This window comes from Nilaparvata lugens, chromosome 2 (assembly GCF_014356525.2).
Source record: "Nilaparvata lugens isolate BPH chromosome 2, ASM1435652v1, whole genome shotgun sequence".
NCBI classification, from domain to species: Eukaryota; Metazoa; Arthropoda; class Insecta; order Hemiptera; family Delphacidae; genus Nilaparvata; species Nilaparvata lugens.
The window spans coordinates 4937785-4953918 of NC_052505.1; the positions used below are offsets into that span (position 1 = coordinate 4937785).

At 33.0% G+C, this 16134-nt stretch overlaps 1 protein-coding gene across 1 annotated transcript in view; it reads left to right on the top strand.

Moving 5' to 3' along the window:
* Nucleotides 1–16134, top strand: part of LOC111051178 — a 234224-nt gene that overhangs the window by 183493 nt on the left and 34597 nt on the right. The window contains exons 6-11 of the mRNA XM_039419967.1: nucleotides 204–425; nucleotides 3944–4209; nucleotides 5580–5708; nucleotides 8608–8812; nucleotides 10740–11012; nucleotides 14429–14599. Coding sequence (XP_039275901.1) covers nucleotides 204–425; nucleotides 3944–4209; nucleotides 5580–5708; nucleotides 8608–8812; nucleotides 10740–11012; nucleotides 14429–14599 — 1266 coding nt within the window. The remainder of the gene's footprint in view (nucleotides 1–203; nucleotides 426–3943; nucleotides 4210–5579; nucleotides 5709–8607; nucleotides 8813–10739; nucleotides 11013–14428; nucleotides 14600–16134) is intronic.

Below are 16134 nucleotides of genomic sequence, written 5' to 3' on the forward strand. Positions count from 1 at the left end.
ACTTTGAAAAATATCACGAGTAGAAAGTTTATTTTTAGCCTTTGCACAGCCTTAATGCTTTGGGGATACAAAGGAACTTTGCTCCACCAAAATTGGTTTTTATTCATAATTATTATTGAATTGCTTAGCATTCAGCGAATTACATTTTGTTTAAACTTTCATCTGCGCTCCTATTCATGATTTTATGCTTATTGGTTTTCCAGATTGACAGCTCGTCACCTGATTCCTACCAGCATTGGGAGATGTCGGGTGGAGGCAGTGGAGGGGGAGAGACGGCTGCACCCAGCAGACGTCTGCGGCTGTTCAAGACGCGTGCGGAGACAAAGAGGAGGGGAAACGAGGAGGCAGTCACTCAGCACAGCTTTGGACAGGGCACGCCGTCCCCCGGCCCACTCCAGAGGAGTTTATCTTCTCCTCAATTCCAGGTTAATATTCAGTGATTTACCGTCATATGCGAGAGGACTTGAGGAGCGTTTACATTAGTCAAGTAAATGAAAGTAACCTTTGTAAACCTTTAACTGAAACCTTTATCATACCTTCAAATGAAAGTAATTTGTAAACTTAAAGTCAAGTACACAAGAACAGAAACTTGATCCACTATATCAATGTAGACCCTTCTCCGTATGAAAGTGATTTGTAAACTTAAAGTCAAGTTCACAAGAACAGAAACTTGATCCACTATATCAATGTAGACCCTTCTCCAAGTTGTGTTGATTTAAGTATTTTCAATTTCAAATTTTTATTGATGACATCAATCCTCCTTCATACGCTAATATTATAATAAAAATCAGACTATAGAATTATTCATCATAAATCAGCTGACAAGTGATTACATAGATGTGTGGAGAAGCTGTGTTTCCATAAGGTCTATAGTTTCAATCAGGTACTTGTGGATGAGAATACTGCGTGAGGTCTACTGTTCACAGAACTAATAGTAATTAATCAACAAAATAATTATTTCAACTTGGTTAAGAAAATTTATTATGAAAATTATCAAAAAATATAATTTCTTGCTTAATTAAATATAATTGATTATTTAAACGAGAATGAACTGTTAATATTTCATTAATAAACCTGTATCAGGTACCCTCTATAGAAGGCATTGACAAGTCGGAAGATCGGCAACGTTGTTCTCCTATCTTTCTCCATTGCCATCATAACATGGACATCACTATAGTATCGTGCGGGTATAAGAGAGTGAGGTTCACGTTATAATGGCAGTATTTGATTACAATAGTGTTGATGTCCTTGTCTATCATTCGACAAAGCAGATAGCGATATCCTTTTCTAGTAGCTATTTCAATTTCAATATTTTATTGATACATTGTATAATAATACAATATTGACACAAGTCAAATACATAGTCACATTGGTAAATTACATTGTAGAAAATATTAAGATATTTAAATGACAAAAAATTATTCAATTCGATGACAAGAATCACATCATTTTAAAAATTTCTCAATTCAAAAAGTTCCATTACACGGATTTTTCGATCAGCCAATCCTTCAACTTAATCTTCAACAAAACTTCAGAGTCGATCTCAGATATATAAGAGGTGGGAGAGAGTTCAATATTTTCGTGCTCATGTGATCAGGACTACCTTGGAAAAAAGACGTTCTATGAGCATCTAGTCTTAGAGCATTCCTAGACCTCGTGTTGCACCCGTGTATATCCAAAGTAGATGTTGAACATGTTTGACTTATGGATTCAACATGACTCTTGAAGGTAGAATCCCACCTAAAAATGGGAAAATGAGATAGAAACAGTTGTCAGTCAGAAAAGTGTAGATTTCATCAATTTTCAAGTTGGAGTGAACTAGAATCATTAATTTTTTTAAATTGAAGTCAATTTTATTTAAAAAAGTATGGCTGAATTGACATTGAGTATGTCAGTGTGATAAAAATAAATTCAGAATGTATGAAAACAACTAATTAAATCAAAAATTATGAAAATATCACATAATTTGGTGCGTCATCCTTCTAAATTCAAATTTTCTAGTTTCTCAATTTCGGACACACAATTGTACTCAAATTTCTAGCAGTGAAGATAGTATTTATAACTTATATTTTGGAAATTTTACTATTTATTAAATTTTGGAATAGATCAATTTTTGGCTTAGCCTGTTGCTCTCGCCTTGTCATATTTATAAATTATTAGTCATGACTGTATTGGTGTATTATTCTATAATATAATAGAGGGAAGAATCGGCTTATACACGTAGGGAATAGGAAATTCACGAATGCCGCATACCATCACGTCTCAACTACTCAACTGATGAACTAAAAATTTTGCATAATAAATTCTTGAGCTGCGTTTAAACCAAATTTAATAACAAAATGTTAATAACGTAATCCTTATAGAATCTATTAGATTGAACATATTTTATCATACACACGATGAATATATGTGTTTGTCAAGTTCTATTCAATCTAATAGAATCTATAAGGATTGAGTTTTTTTTTGTGTAGTTGAGACTACATTCAAGATTTGGTGTAACTCCAGTTAACTTTGGTGTAATTCCAGCTTTACCGAGGATGGTTATAGGCCTATTTTAGATTACTGAAGATTCCAGTAGGTCAAGTTTTCAGTTTGTAAAATTTTCAATTAGCTTTGTTGTAGTTATGCTCACTGTGTTACATTTGTGAATATTTGAACAACACTTAAATTTTTGGTGAATTGAGGTATGCATGTCACTCCTGAGGAGCTTCATCTGCCTCCCCAGAAAAAAGAAAGTATTTTTCAAAAATTTACAAATTTAACACAGTTTCAAAACTACAATAAAGTTAAATTAAATTATAGTGTTTCGTCATGGGGAAGCAACATAAGTTTTCTATTGGACCCTTGTGGACCACAGTTTACCTGTTTGTGAATAATTGACCGAGCAAAGTGAGGTCTAAGATTCAAGTCGACGGTTTGGCATTTCTGTTAATGTTTATATATAGCGCATTTACGGCTTAACGCGGTAATAGATTTTCATGAAATTTGACAGGTATGTTCCTTTTCAAATTACGCGTCGACGTATATACAAGGTTTTTTGGAAATTTTGCATTTCAAGGATAATATAAAAGGAAAAAGGAGCCTCCTTCATACGCCAATATTAGAGTAAAAATCAGACAATAGAATTATTCATCATAAATCAGCTGTCTAGTGGATTATAATACTACCCGTTCAAAAACATCGAACATCTTGAAAATGTATCTTTCCATCAACGTTAGTAGACAGTTGACTATAATACTACTCGTTCAAAAACATCGAACATCTTGAAAATGTATCTTTCCATCAGCGTTAGTAGACAGTTGCAGCCAGACCTGATACAGCGCTCACACTCACATTCCGGGACGACACGTCACTGTACCATAGGACAGAAAGCTCTATGTTTATTTAGGATTTTTTTCTAGACATTTTAAATTGATAAATTATTTATTAATTTTTGAGAAATCATAACAACAGTAGGTCAATGTAACTTATTGAGCGCGAGGTCTACTGTTCACAGAACTACTTTTGGTAGAGAGTTAGTGGGGAGGATATTTTTAATATTCTTTCCGAAGAATGAACATTGATATGTCCAAAGCTCCGCCAATTTATGTAGATGCATAACAATATGATTATTATCTATAGTTATTATATTACAAACTGCTTTTTCATATCATATACAGTTCAATAATTATTTTCTTAGTCTATATTATGTAAATTCATCTATAATTTGCTGTATTGTAAGCTATTGTATATAAGTGTATAAGCCAGTATATATTGTAATCTACATAAATAAAGTACTCAATCAATCAATCAATCAATCAATCAATCAATCAACTACTAGTAAAATATATAAATCATACAAACATAAAAACCAAAGAAAATAAATTACACAACTTATGAGTGTAAATCTTTTATTTAATTAATGACCATCAAATAATCGATTGCTATCTAATTTTGATTGCAGGCCGAGCTATTAGAAGCGGCGGAGCGACTGCGACCCGTACGGGAGCCGCCCGTCGGCCGCGCGGCCGAAGAAACGCCGCCGCGATCACCTGAACTACGCTCAATCGAGAACATGTCGAAGACGGACCGCGCCAGAAACGCGTTCCGCTCCAACTTTGACGCGTCTCACGCCTCCAACCAAAATCTCACGGCTCCAATCACAAGTCACGTACGTCGAGCAACGAAAACAAACCTGTTTCGTCGGCAGTTCAGCGAACCAACGAACTGATGGAGGAGCTTCAGTGCCGAACTAGGTATGACTGGAAAAATAGTAAACTATAGCTTATAGAAAATGCAGTGTAAGAAGATGGTCCATGGTATAGGGCGTATATATGTTTCAAATTTCACTGTTAACTCAAGCCGAAAGTCCTATTAGTTATTTTTCGTGAAACTTTGTGACGCTGGTAGTCTCTCATACTTACAGAGACTATAAAAACAGTGGTCGCTAAACAGTCGATCGCGAGCTATCGGTAGCTCGTGGGGTAGTTTTTGGTAGCTCACATAAATGCTTGGGTTGGCAACCAATATTTGGCCTCAAGTCCCCAAAGAAAAATATTCAAATATTATTCACGTTGCATTGAGGTTGAAAGCTATCTATGTTCAGCTATACCTAGGTGAGTGAAGCATCTTTTTCAATAATTATGAAATTAATAAAAAATCGATATAGGAACAGACTGACTGATGAACATTTGGACAACTGCATCAGAATGGCGGCTACAACGAACACTCCAAACATCAAGAAAATACTTGATGACTAAAAAGAGTTCCACTGCACTCATTGAAATGTATTTTTCAACTTTTGTTATACTTTTTGCTATAAGTAGATTTCAACACTAGAAATGTATCTTTATAGGCAATAAAAGTGTGAAAATTCCATTTTGCGTACCATACTTTCTTCAGTCTAATATTCCTTGGTAGCTCACTAGAAGATTTATGAATGCTATTCTAGCTCACAGGCTCATCAGTTTGGCGACCATTGGACTATATAGTCACTGAACTCATACTGTGCCGTTCTTACACTCTCACCCGGCTTAAACAGTAATAATAGACAGTAGTCGACAAGTGAGTGTGTTAACATAAGCTCGGCTTGAAATTTGGAACATGAACGATCTATACCATGTGATATCTTCTCATGCTATATTTTCTCTATGGTTAACTATAGTGAGGTCCACGTTATAATGGCAATTTTTTATGAGCGTTCAGACTGATTGAAATTTGTATTTGAACTCGATGAATGTACTTTTTCAACTTTTAGCTCTCATAAAAAGTTCAAAAACTTCAAAAATAAGAGAAAATTATATTAAACTCATTTAAATTTCTTCCTCTTTCCAATCATATTCTTAGAAACAGATTTCGACTGATAGTTTTCTAGTTATTGACGTTTTTTTTTTAACATTGAAAAATCGATACCGGTGTAGGTCTATCTTGAAAACTAAGGTCGATATAAGAAAATTTTACCTAACAAATTGTTGTTGCAAATTTAATGTAGAACCTGCTGTGCTATCTTCGGCTGATACACCTTTCGTGGGACACTCTGTATATACTATTTTCTGATATGTTGTATTATTTTATTAAAATACAATTCAATTCAATTGAAGGTCGAAGATCAACAAGCAGACCTTGGACCACAGAACGAGGGGAGAAGGGTCCACAGGTCGAGAGTCCACACCCGAGCCACAAGTACCCAGGAAAACGCCTGCCAAGAATAAGAGCAAGGATTGGGAAAGGTATGTTCACACCACACTAACAATTATCACAAAATAGTTCTCTCATGATATGGTTTCATGGTTGTAAACAGATCAAATACGAATCTTTATTGCAGTAAACTTTGAACATTGCTATAGCATCGACAAAATACATAAATTACAATCCAAAGTAGTTGAAAACGTCAGTAGAACCTTTACAAACGTTTTCACTCTGGAAATACGCTACAGACTATTGACAACTTTCAACATTGTTTATAGCAACGCCAAAATACTTAGAACACAACCCAAAGTAGTTGAACAGATAAGATCAAAGTAGAACCGTTACCGGTACAAAGATTTCACACTGGAAACACGCTACAGACTGTGATATCTAGGCCTACAGATTATCAAAATAATCAAATCAAACTGAAATCTTCATTGCAGAAAACATTAAACTATATTATAGCAACGAGAAAATAAATTGAAAACAATCCAAAGTAGTTAAACACATACTATCAAAGTAGAAAATTTACAAAAATATGCTACAGATTATTATCTACAGATAATATATTTTAAGTCTCATGTTTTTTTTTCAAACAATTCAAATTATTTCAACCCATCCATTTTGTCATCAATCAATTCAAAAATGATTCTCAAGCTAGTTTGTATTCAACTATGGATTTGTCATAATTTAAAATGATAATTACATTTATCCTGAAATTGGAAAAAGTTTAAAGAAAGAAATGGAAGAGGTGGAAAGTATCTGACCACTTACTGTAGCATAAAGTTGCAAAAATACCGAATAAAAAAAACACCAAACATACAACTTGAATTTATCTCTTTTCTGTATAGGGCTACTTGTAATAGAAATAGAAAGAAAAATAAAAATCTCAGTGTACGGTATTGAGATTTTTATTTTTCTTTCTATTTCCTTTTTGAATTATCATAAATAATTTAAATAATTCAAAAAGGGTACTGAGATTTTTATTTTTCTTCTATTTTTATACAACTTCAATCCTTACCGTATATAAAGCTTACATGATTGGGGAAACGAAAATGAATTGAACTTTTTTTATTGTTGGGTGCAGTCATTGGAAGTAATTTGAAAATTTACAATTTAGACAAAATAACCAGACGAGAAATGATTTAAAATTGAGTACGGTAATCGAATATTGAGTTTACTTCATATACTAATCATACAAATCACTACTGAGTAATACCAGAGATAACTGTTAGCCTAGCCTACATAGTAGCAGAGAAAACCCCTATAATGAGAATAACAACGTAGTGCATTTATAATATCACCAGAGAAAACTCCTATAATATCTTGTAATTCTGTGATAGTAGTATCTTGGACAGTATCTTTACTCTATGATAATACATACTCATATAAGCGTGATTATAAAGAAAAATCAATCATTCAGAATCATACAACTTCTAGAAAAGTATCACAAGCTAAAGCCCAAATAAATATGTTTGAGAATGCTATGAAAATTGATTAAAAAATATTAGACTATCACCATTTAGCTCCTACATAGAAAAACTCCACTCCATTCTAACTCCCTAATACTGGTAATATTTGTTCAATATCTGAAGAAATTGGTTTCGTTTTCATGAAACGTGTAGACTATTCATGAACATGCGTAATTATTTATAATATCATGAATAAGAATATAATTTTGTTATTATTTCTAACTCAATAAATTAACATTTCCTTGATTTTATGTATTTATCTTAGTCAAGTGCAGTAGCATATACTTTTTTTGTAAAGCTTTTTTGTATTTTGTTTTTTGGTAAATAAATTATTCATTCATTCATTCAAACGAAAATCCCAATTAAATGTTCTAAATCACCTCGAAGGCTTCTGCTACTGCAAATATTGACAACCAAAGACCTTAAAGATGCATAGACTTACATGCAGCGCTAGTGTCGTTCTTGGAATTGAAATCCGCCATTGAGGAGGCAACCCATAAGATTATTACATACCAATGCCACCAATGCCTTTGTGATCTATAGTATTACAAATATATATATATATAATATATATATATATATAAAATATCTCGTGCTAAAATACCCCAATGGCGGCCTTCAAATTCAAGTAAGAGCTCTTCAAGGTCTTTGTTGACAACAGGGTTAACAGCTGGATGGAAATTATTCATTAATTAGTATTTGGACAAATACAATATCTAATTTATTTCCATCTGTGAATATGCCTGTGCACGTTTATTATATAAAATCATGTAGTATATTTCATGAACCTGGATATCAGAAGTACGGCAATCAAAATCAAATCAAATTTATTGTTCCATTTTCATGAAATATACTACATGATTTTATATAATAAACGTGCACAGGCATATTCACAGATGGAAATAAATTAGATATTGCATTTGTCCAAATACTAGTTAATGAATAATTTCCATCCAGCTGTTAACCCTGTTGTCAACAAAGACCTTGAAGAGCTCTTACTTGAATTTGAAGGCCGCCATTGGGGTATTTTAGCACGAGATATTTTATTTAATTTATATATATATATATAATATATATATATATATATATATATATATATATTATATATATATATACTTGAATTTGAAGGCCGCCATTGGGGTATTTTAGCACGAGATATTTTATTTAATTTATATATATATATATAAAATATCTCGTGCTAAAATACCCCAATGGCCTTCAAATTCAAGTAAGAGCTCTTCAAGGTCTTTGTTGACAACAGGGTTAACAGCTGGATGGAAATTATTCATTAATTAGTATTTGGTCAAATGCAATATCTAATTTATTTCCATCTGTGAATATGCCTGTGCACGTTTATTATAATAAATCATGTAGTATATTTCATGAAAATGGAACAATAAATTTGATTTGATTTTGATTGCCGTACTTCTGATATCCAGGTTTAATATCAGTTCAACTTCTGTTGCAGTTCAAACGGACCTTCGAAGCAGATATCGCCAGTAAAAACGTTCTACTTTGGAATGGGTGAGTCGCCAACACGCAATGAACGCGAGGAGGTGGATCGGTTTGCGGCCAGCCTACATCAACGGGTGCCCAGGCCGGCATCAAAATCAAATTCCCGGCCTATCAACACGTCTGGCTCTGACAGTCTGAGCAGTGAGAATAATGATGAGGTATGACTGGTCAGAGTCTTTTAAGAGACTTTTAAAAAGTAATGTATCAAGTTTATTTTTATCCATACAATTGTCATAGGCTATTAAAAATACCATTGACAATCATCATACAAAGTTCAACTTTGAATGTTGAAATTGTCAATTTTGTTGTTTATTGAAATATGGGTTAGAGTAGGATAGCCTTTTTATTCATTTTATTCCATGTTACAAACCAAATACATTTCAAATAAAATGATGAACATTTTTTCCATGCATGGGCAAAAATGCCTGTGTGCAGGAAAGAGTAGCAATCTGAATAGTTCATAATGACAATAGCTCATAATTAGTTAACATAATGACAAACATGATAATATTATGTGAAAGCAGATAATAGACTACGGTATTGAATTATGGAAAATATTGAAATTAGAGATGGAAAAATGAAGTATGATGTGAAGAAAAAAAGAAAAAGAGAGAGAAAAATGAATGAACCGCAGAAAACTCACTGAGCATACACCAAAGATAACAGAAATAGGTACAGTATAGTTTTCTTTACTCTAGGCCTACACTCAGCAATAAATTCCCCATTTTTCGACCAAATTTGACTCATGATACATGATTTTAAATCGCCTTGACTAGCCAAGAAGTATCAGCTGTTGTACAAGGAGATCCGATAATTTTGAAAAAGATTAACTTTTTGATATAAAGTGTAGCCTATTTTTCTTCAGGGCTACTTTTGAATATAAATAAAAATTTAAATCCAAGTACCCCTTTTAAATTATTTAATCACGACATTTTTCGGCTATATAATGCTATTACCAAGCCACTTTTATTTATTCTCAATAAATAATTTATTTAAATTACATGTATTCTTCTGTATAAATAGTACTGTATTCTGTGTGTGTAAATTAGTAGAATTGAAATAATTTGACCTCACAATTTATCTGTTTTTATTGAACTATTTTGTGAATTTGAAGTTTCTTGTTTTTACGAAAGTTTTATTATCATCTTTCCAAATTTAAAATTCTTTGTTGCATTCTGATTTGTATATTCAGATTGATGATTCAGTGTATAAATTTGAATGAACATAACCTACATAATATTTGGACAATTTGAGACAAAATTAGGAAATTGAAGAAGTTTTGGGCAAGAGCCTGTTTTTTCTTTTCCGAAAAAAACATTTGGACAATTTAAGACAAAATAAAGAAATTGAAGAAGTTTTGGGCAATAGCCTGTTTTTCTTCTTCGACTACGGTACTGTTTTGTTTGCTATATCCAATAAATAAATGAATAATTTGGTTTGCAGATGGAAATTACTGAGATATTGCAATTATTCAAATTCTAATGATTTAATTATTATTATTAAACGAAAATACAAATTAAATGCTGTAATTCACCCCGAAGACTTTTGCTACTACAAATATTGACAACAGAGTAAATAGCTAGATGGAAATTCTAATTTCCATCTGTTGACTGGTTGGCCGCTATGGCTTCGTATAAAATGAGCGCTACTATTTTATTTTCATCAAAAAATTAAGAAAAACCATGGACTAACCATCGGGCATTTTAGAACAAAAAAAAGTTTCTCAGATTTGGCTGAAATTTGCACCACAGATGGAGCTTTACCTGAGAAATGTTGATATCCAGAGATTGTCAGTTTGGTGTAAGGGTAAGCATTCCTGACCGGCAATTAGGAGATACTGGTTCCAAAATGCACGATGGTTAGTCCATGGTTTTTCTTAATTTTTTGATGAAAATAAAATAGTAGCGCTCATTTTATACAAAGCCATAGCGGCCAGCCAGTCTACAGATGAAAATTGGAATTTCCATCTAGCTGTTTACTCTGTTGTCAATATTTGCAGTAGCAGAAGTCTTCGGGGTAAATTACAGCATTTAATTTGGATTTTCGTTTAATAATAACAATTAATTTGGTCTGTTTTTTACTCAGAACGGTAGCCACGGCATATCTCTGCAACTTCGGCCGATACTGCCTCGCAAGCAGCTGGACATCCCGCGCTTCTCGCCGACGGCCGCCTGGCGCCTGCTGTCCGCCCTGGAGTCATCGCCGCCCAGCGAGGAGGACGATCTGGTGCCATTGGAGGAAAGAATCCCCGTCCCCCTGCATCTCGTCAACCACCCGGGTCAGCCTGACAAGTCTGGAGACTCTGGAATTTCCGGAGACGATTCGCCCCAGCATCAGGACTCCACTCATAATTCTCAAGTATGTTACCACTCAGATTCAATTATTACACAAACAAAATAATAATCATTGATTTCAAGGTATTAGAACTCAGCATCAGGACTCCACTTATAACTTTCATGTACGTTTTCACATTATACATTCCTGGATACCATAATTATCAAACAAACACAATAATCAAATTAAAATATTAAGAATTTGTCAAAAACCACAGATTTATTGATAGTTAGAAAGACCGGTTTCGGTTGTTACACCATTGTCAATCTCTGATAAACTCCGGGTAAACTCTGATAAACTCCTTTATCCCTGATAAACTCTGATAAGGAGTTTATCAGAGATTAACAATGGTGTAACAACCAAAACCGGTCTTTCTAACTATCAATAAATCTGTCGTTTTTGACAATTTCTTAGTATTTTTATTTTATATAAATAATTAACACGATATCAACTTCTTAACTACACAAAAAACACAATAATTGTTGATGTTATGATATCAGATTTCATCAGCAGGAATTTCCGGAGACGATTCTCCCCAGCATCATGACTCCACTCATAACTCGCAAGTACGTTCTTACATACCGTACTTCCCTTAATAGCATAATATATATCACACAAATACAATATTTTTTATTGATAGCATATCATACAAACACAATTGTTGATGTTTATGTATCAGAAATCAGATACGGTTATAGCCTACCATGGAATACACACACATTACAGTCAATATCGGTTTACGAAAGAAGAAATTATAATATATTCATAGTTCATACAGAAAGGTTCTATCTAATCACAGTGGATTGAGATTGATTCTTAGAGGAATGTAAAAATTTCTCTTACAAAAGCATGTTCAATTTAATCCTGATTAATTTCACGTGAACCAAATCAGAGAAGACCATTTCAAAAGGATAGCTTATTTGATTGGTTCTACTGGAATTAATCAGGATTAAAATTTAACCGGCTTTTTTAAAACCGGCACTAAGTACCTAATTGAATGATTACAAAAGTTCAATGGCTGAGTCATAATTTTGTCCTATAGTCCCACACACATGCAATCGCTCACTCACTTCCATCATCAACAGACGACGAAATTATCAGCTGTTATTCCAAGGATTAATGAATCCTTTTAATGTCCTTCAGCGAGTTTTCCCAGGGATGAAACCTAGTGCAAACGAATTTTTATATTATAAACCTACCATGTTCTGAAATTATCGTTAGAGCCGTTTTCGAGATCCGGTGAAATACAAACATATGGTACAAATTCAATTCAATTCAAATATTTTTATTCAACAAATGTACAGATACATTGAATAACGTCATACATAATAAAATAACAAAAAACACAAAACAGTCAATAACAAATTCATCACAATCAAATATGTAAAAATTCTTCAAATGAATATAAGGACAATCCTATCAAATATTTCTTCAGCTTGGCTCTAAAGATTGTCAACTCCTCTATAGATTTTAAATTTCAGGGCAGCATGTTAAAATATTTCTCTCCCATGAAAGCTGTCTTCATTTTGAAAAATTCTAAATTATGTCTCTGTACTATTCTTCCGGATCTAGTATTATATCTATGTGAAATACTACTTCTCTTTTCTAAATCAGTGAATTTTTTAAAGTACATTATGACGTCAAACATCTAAACATTCAAACATCCAAACATCTAAACATATAAACAGAAATTTCTCGTTTAATAGTATAGGATGAAACTCTTAAACTAATAACTATCAATTATGATTGTGTTCTCTCGGATGCATCAATACTATATTACACTGTAACACAATTATTGATGTTATGGTCTCAAACTCAACATCAAGACTACACTTATAACACTCAAGTACGGTCTTTACAAACATTCTTCAAATTCAACAAATTAAGGAAAAATAAGAGAGATGTTGTCAGTTCCACATAATGTACTTGAGCCAAACTATAGTTTTAATACACTTTTAGCATGTGTAGTCAGTGGTCTTTTTTGGTTAGACAGAGAAGAATGGATGATGAAAAAATGTCAATGATGATGATGATGATGATGATGATGATGATGACTTGAGTGCTGTGAGGAAAATAGATGAACGAAAAATATTTATTTCCTCCATCCATTTTCCTCAGTCTAAAGCTGGGTTTACACCAAAGTTATAAACAAAATGTTAAAAACTTAATCCTTATAGATTCTATTAGATTGAACGGAACTTGACAAACACATGCACATCATGTGTATGATAAGTTATGTTCAATCTAATATAGAATCTATAAGGACGGTGAAATAAACATTTTGTTAATAACTTTGGTGTAAACGCAGCTCAATAGATTGAGAATAAAATTTATTTTATTCATTCAAAAAGAAGAGTACTATAATTCTATTTTATGAATACAGATAGCCCTGAATTCATACATTTAAGAACTTATATGCTGATATTTTTGATTTGCTGAGATTATTAAAAGGTTTGCGGTAGGTCATCGATTATGAAATGTAGTGCACATACACATTACCTCCGTAAACAAAGCCGTAGTGCATTCGTGTGACGTCAGCACAGGTAGGGCTCCTACACCAATAAAAACACTAGCTGATATAGATCAGCTGAAATCAACAAATCTTCATTGGTGTAGGAGCCCTACCTGTGCTGACGTCACACGGCGGCTTTGTTTACGGAGGTATTGACATACATCATACATATACAGACAGTGTAGGTTCTACATTGATTAGAATCACAGCAATCCTTCAACAATATTTCATTATTTTATATGAATAAATATTGAACTATTCAACAACATAAATTATCTAAATGAATAAATATCGAACTTGCCGTGCTACCAAATTTATCCAAATAGGTTTGATAGTATTTCACCAATCACCCAAGGAAAGTCATCGCTTCCAATTTTTTCTAATATCTTGATAAATCATGAACGGATTTATTGCCTATGAAGAAAAGTCCAGTTCAAAGCAAATCAAAATTATAATTTTCATAATACTTGGGCAATTTACAACAAACATTTACTGAACAAAACCATTTGATACTTAAACAGAAAATTCTTACAAGCTAAAATACTTATCTATTCATATTGAGCTTATATATTTGGCTACAGGCTTTCAAAATTACACAAAACATTCAACACAAATTTAAAACACAATACAATTATTTAGATCTCAATTAAAACATTTTAAATTTTAATTTTATAGAAAAATTTCAAGAGAACTAAAAGCACTTCTACAAGCTAGCAGCCATTTTTTCATATTTGCTATTAAGTTTTATTGATATTGAATTGAAGATTCGATTTTAATTAAGAAAAAATGTAATATTATTAACTATATACTCTCCTCCGCAACAGTGAAAATATTCAAACTATATAAAAGACCAACAAATCGAGAATTTTATTTAAACAATTTAAATTGTTAATTTCAATGTTTCATATTGGAATTCAAAACTTTTCAGATTGCCTGGACCCCTCAGCAGGATTTGGAGGAGACGAGTTCAGATGGTGGCCTTGAATCCGCTCCAGTATCACCAGAAAGCCAGAGCCTTCCAGCTGCCAAATTCTCGCCAAGGTTTTCCCTGTCCTTACCAAGGGATGACCGATTGGCTTTATATACGCATGCTGATAAGGTAAGTTGTTTTACAATAATTGTCTTTAATTATTATTCTTTATTGATTGATTCAAGAAGTACATCTCAATAAATCTGGTGTGGTGCATCACACAACTTTCCTTGCCGTTATGAAAATTGATCAACTGACGATAGTGTTACCGCGCATCTCAAGTCTACTTTTCTAAGGTCTGAGTCAGCTGGTGACAGGACAATAACGCTGCAGACACACAAAGTCTGTTATCTCTTCATAGTGAATGATTTAATAGAATCAACACGTGACAACAGTGTTTGCAATATTGAATAATCTTATTTTCTCGAATTTCGAGCTTATATTCAATTTTAGGTGAAAATGTTACTGAACATTAATTGTGGAGATTTTCATGCTCAATCTTTTCCACTTGAATTTTTTATTTAATTTGTATCTGAAGCCTGATAATTGAGAATCTAAAATCAAACTTTGCATAGATGGTGCAGTGCTCCTGAAATTTTTACAGATATGGGACTTGTGGCAGTTGATAAAGCTTATCAATGACTTTTCTAGGTATGAATTTGATCAAAATCGTTGGAGCTGTTCTCGAGAAAATCGCGAAAACCCCTGTTTTTGACAACATTTTCGCCATTTTAGCCGCCATCTTGAATTGCATTTGATCGAGAATGTTCGTGTCGGATCCTTATAGTGTAAGGACCTTAAATTCCAAATTTCAAGTCATTCCGTTGATTGGAAGATGAGATATCGTGTACACAGACGCACATACACACACACACACACACACACACACACACACACACACACACACACCACACACACACACACACACACACACACAGACAATACCCAAAAACCACTTTTTTGGACTCAGGGGACCTTGAAACGTACAGAAATTTAGAAATTGGGGTACCTTAATTTTTTTCGGAAAGCAATACTTTCCTGACCTATGGTAATAGGACAAGGAAAGTAAAATATGTCTCCAATCGGTAAAAAAACTGATAATTTCCAAATTTCAAATGCAATAACATAGGATTATAAAGTTTGTTTGGAATCTTAATGACAGATTTTTACCACGTGATCGAGCTGGCCAATAAAAAGCGTGACAGTCAATAGCCATATTGTGGTTATATAGTTATTTAGACTACCTGAAAAGTAGTCGTCATCTCTCATCATCATCCCTCTCACTCATTACCTACGCACAAGCCTAAGAACTTATGTGAGCATCACCATCAGTATTATTATTGTTCATCATAGCTACTTCACTCATAGCCAATAGTAGATGATTGGAGACATGGTCATGTAATTGAATTGAATTTATTGCCAAAATTACAAATACATATTTGTACAATATTAATCACAAGAGTATACAATACAAATAGACATTGATTTTAACTTGAGTACAACAATATTATCAATGTAATATTTGGCACTGCCAACATAAGAAACCTTGTGTGTTGGCAGTGAGTTGCAGTTCACTTATTCTGCTTCAAGTACTTTATATACAATTCAAATTTTATAATGTATAAAGAAAGTATTACAGTAATTTACAGAAATCGCAAAAGCTT